Consider the following 3,164-nt stretch of genomic DNA (forward strand, 5'->3'; position numbering starts at 1 on the left):
TCGATTTTAAGTATTTTTCTTTAATCGACTCGAGTTTAATTTTAAATATTAAAATTCGATTGATTTTGAGTCGAATTTTGAGTCTAAGTATTTTGAATAAAGTCAAGCTCAAGCTCCTAGATAATCAGCTTGGGCCCTCAACTGCACGTCCAGATAAAATTATCCTAATTCCCTTTCAAACAATCATTAAGAGCTACAAATTTCTCAAAGCAAAAATACTAAGAACTACAAATTTCCTACCGTGTATTCTGTGGGACCCTGCTGCCAGGCAGTCATTTAGTGCTGGCTCTAACTCCCTTCGTCCACCGAGGCGCCGTTGCTGCGACGAACGCCCAAAAGACGGGGACGCTGCCTTGGAGCTCGCCTTCTCTCACGAAGAGATCGAGATAGATGATAGCTTCGTCTCGAGTTCTGCTTTCTCATTTTACCGTGCTCCTGCTTCTCTCTTTTACCTTTTCGGAATCGTTTGATACGGCGTAAATGCCATATTATTCATGGGAAAGAAGGGAGGAAGCTCGTGGTTGACGGCGGTGAAAAGGGCCTTCAGATCTCCCTCCAAGGACTCGGACAAGAAGTCCTCCAAGCAACGAGAGGAACAAGACCAGGATGAGGAGGAGAAGGTTAGCGAGTCCATAAGAAGCCTCACTCTCTCTTCCCTTTCTGTTTCGCTTTGCTGAATCAAATGTGTTACGTTTCTTTGATACCTTGTTTTGGTTAGCATAAGAGGGAGAAGAGGAGATGGATCTTTCGGAAGTCTTCGGCCCACGAGCAACAGCAGCAGCAGCAGGCGCAGCTGGGGAGGGCGGCGCCGGCGGCAGCGGTGACACCGGAGCAGAGGCGCGCCATCGCACTGGCCATGGCCACCGCGGCAACGGCGGAAGCGGCGGCGGCGACGGCGCAGGCCGCGGCGGAGGTGGTCCGGCTTACGAGGCCTTCTTCGGCCAGCTCCGTCCGGGAGCACGACGCCGCCATCGTTATCCAGACGGCCTTTCGAGGATACCTGGTACTCTCCCACCTCGTTTCCTTTGCCAAAGATTCGACCTTTTAAACATCTGAGGTGACTTCTTCGTGCTGGGGAATGGGGGGGGAAGGCGAGGAGGGCGCTGAGGGCTCTGAGAGGGCTGGTGAAGCTCCAGGCTCTGGTGAGGGGGCACAACGTCCGGAAGCAAGCGAACATGACGCTGAGATGCATGCAGGCCCTGGTGAGGGTCCAAGCCCAGCTGAGAGACCAGCGGGTTCGGCTCGCCCAGGAGGCGACCGGGTGCAGCAGCAACAAGTCCTCCGTCAGCTGCGACACCTCCTTCTGGGACCCCAAATACCTCCAAGAGCTCGAACAGAGAAGATCCATGGTTACTACACACCCTTTTCCTTTGATTAATGGTTTCAAAGTAGGATTCTTTCTAACGATGAGAGATACTTGCCAGTCGAGAGAAGGGAGTAGTTATGCGGACGAGTGGGACGACCGGCCACGGACTATTGAGGATATCCAAGCTATGGTGCAGTGCAGGAAGGAGGCTGCTTTGAAACGAGAGCGAGCCCTCTCATATGCTTTCTCTCATCAGGTACCTTCAACATGATATTTCTCCTCTGCTTCAGAATGTGAACTCCGATACGTCTGTGTTTTGCTCTGTTCTGAGACCTATTTCCGACCCTTTTGGAAGTTCTGGAGACCCGATAGAAACCTCTCCCCGTCGCTCGAGGAAGAAGAGGAAGTGGCCTCAAGAGGAGATCAGAGGCCACCGAGGTGGACGGACCGTTGGATTGCCTCGAGGTCATCTTTTGATAATAGAGCCAGCAGCAGGGGAAGAGCCTCCACCGACCAGATAGACCCCATCAAGACCCTGGAGATCGACCAAGCTCGGCCCTTCTCTTATACCACCACCACAACGAACCACCGAAGGCCGCCCCAACCCAGCTCGCACCAGCTATCCTGCCCGCTTGGCCGCTCCCACCACTCCCCTGTCACGCCGTCACCCTCCAAGTCGCGGCCGCTGCAAGTGCGCTCCGCAAGCCCTCGCTGTGGGAGGGAGGAGGGGAGCTGCTCCGCCTACTACCACCACGGAGCGTCGCGCCACCACCGGGCGGCGGTGCCGAACTACATGGCGGCGACGGAGTCGGCCAAGGCCCGGGCGCGGTCGCAGAGTGCGCCGAGGCAGAGGCCGGCGACGCCGGAGCTGGAGCGGGGGGCGGGATCCGTGAAGAAGCGGCTTTCCTTCCCGGTGCCGGAGGCGTACGGTTATGGCGGGTACTCGCAGAGCCTGAGGAGTCCAAGCTTCAAGAGTGCGGCCGGGCGACTCGGGGCGGAGCAGAGGTCGATCGTGTCCTCGTCCTGCAACGATAGCTTCGGCGGCGAGGTGTCGCCGTCGTCGACGACGGAGCTCCGGCGGTGGCTCAGGTGAGAGAGAATCGACGCGAGTGTGTCGCTCCGTCGATGGGGGGAAGACTCGTACTTTGTCGGTGGGCTTGGTGGTGCTGTTGAGCTTCTTTTGCCGTACTTTTCTAAGTCATTTGTTGGTGAGTTTCGGGTTAGGGAACAGCGATTGGCATTGATTTGGGCTGCTGCTTCTCTTTATGATCGGATAACTTGTAGGATTTGGTCATACGGTGGACTTTTTGACTAGATGGATTGGGGTTGACAAACTGGAGCTGTAAGTAAAATTGTTGTGGCTCATGCGTGAGTTGGTTTTATCCATTTGAGTCATGGGTGATGGCCCTGGACCTGGTCCAAGACCCAAATTTCATTCATTTGGTGGACCGGTTCACTTGGATTGTGTTTTTCTTTTGCCTCTGTTTATTGTTCTTTCCCTTGTTCACATTTGAGTACTCGAGTGTTGTTGGGAAAATGTAGACAAGTTTAACTCATGGCTACAACATTTTATGCATGCCTATCTGCTTATGGTGGGTAAACATTGAGAGGCCTTGAGCAGGAAACATAGAAGACATCAAATAACGCTTCTAATCTTATTGAAATCCTACACACTTGATAGGTGCTTTGATTGTCCATTCGCACACGCATCATATATAAAGTAGCTAACTGGTGAGCAAATGTCACAAACCACCCCTAGCATAAAGAGTTTGCACCTAAATAATTGCATATAGAAGGGTCATGCATTTGGGTGGCCAGCCATTCATAGATAAAATTTTGAGTTTGCTAATTTGGGTAC

The 3,164-nt window shown here is 53.1% G+C and overlaps 1 protein-coding gene across 2 annotated transcripts; it reads left to right on the forward strand.

Moving 5' to 3' along the window:
- The first annotated feature begins 288 nt into the window (after positions 1-288).
- Positions 289-2,778, forward strand: LOC103697493 (protein IQ-DOMAIN 18-like). 2 transcript variants are annotated; one of them, XM_008779362.6, is made up of 5 exons: positions 289-620; positions 719-1,003; positions 1,092-1,349; positions 1,425-1,562; positions 1,662-2,778. In XM_008779362.6, the coding sequence occupies exons 1-5, from the start codon at positions 495-497 to the stop codon at positions 2,397-2,399; spliced, it is 1,545 nt and encodes a 514-aa protein (XP_008777584.4). In that variant the 5' UTR covers positions 289-494; the 3' UTR covers positions 2,400-2,778. The 2 variants fall into 2 exon arrangements, with proteins under 2 accessions (XP_008777584.4, XP_088561653.2); XM_088705527.2 differs by having other exon boundaries at positions 1,092-1,562.
- Positions 2,779-3,164: the final 386 nt, after the last annotated feature.

The sequence above is a fragment of the Phoenix dactylifera genome, chromosome 10 (genome assembly GCF_051530095.1).
Source record: "Phoenix dactylifera cultivar Ajwa chromosome 10, Ajwa_hap1_PhDact_Kaust_v1.1, whole genome shotgun sequence".
Lineage (NCBI taxonomy): Eukaryota > Viridiplantae > Streptophyta > Magnoliopsida > Arecales > Arecaceae > Phoenix > Phoenix dactylifera.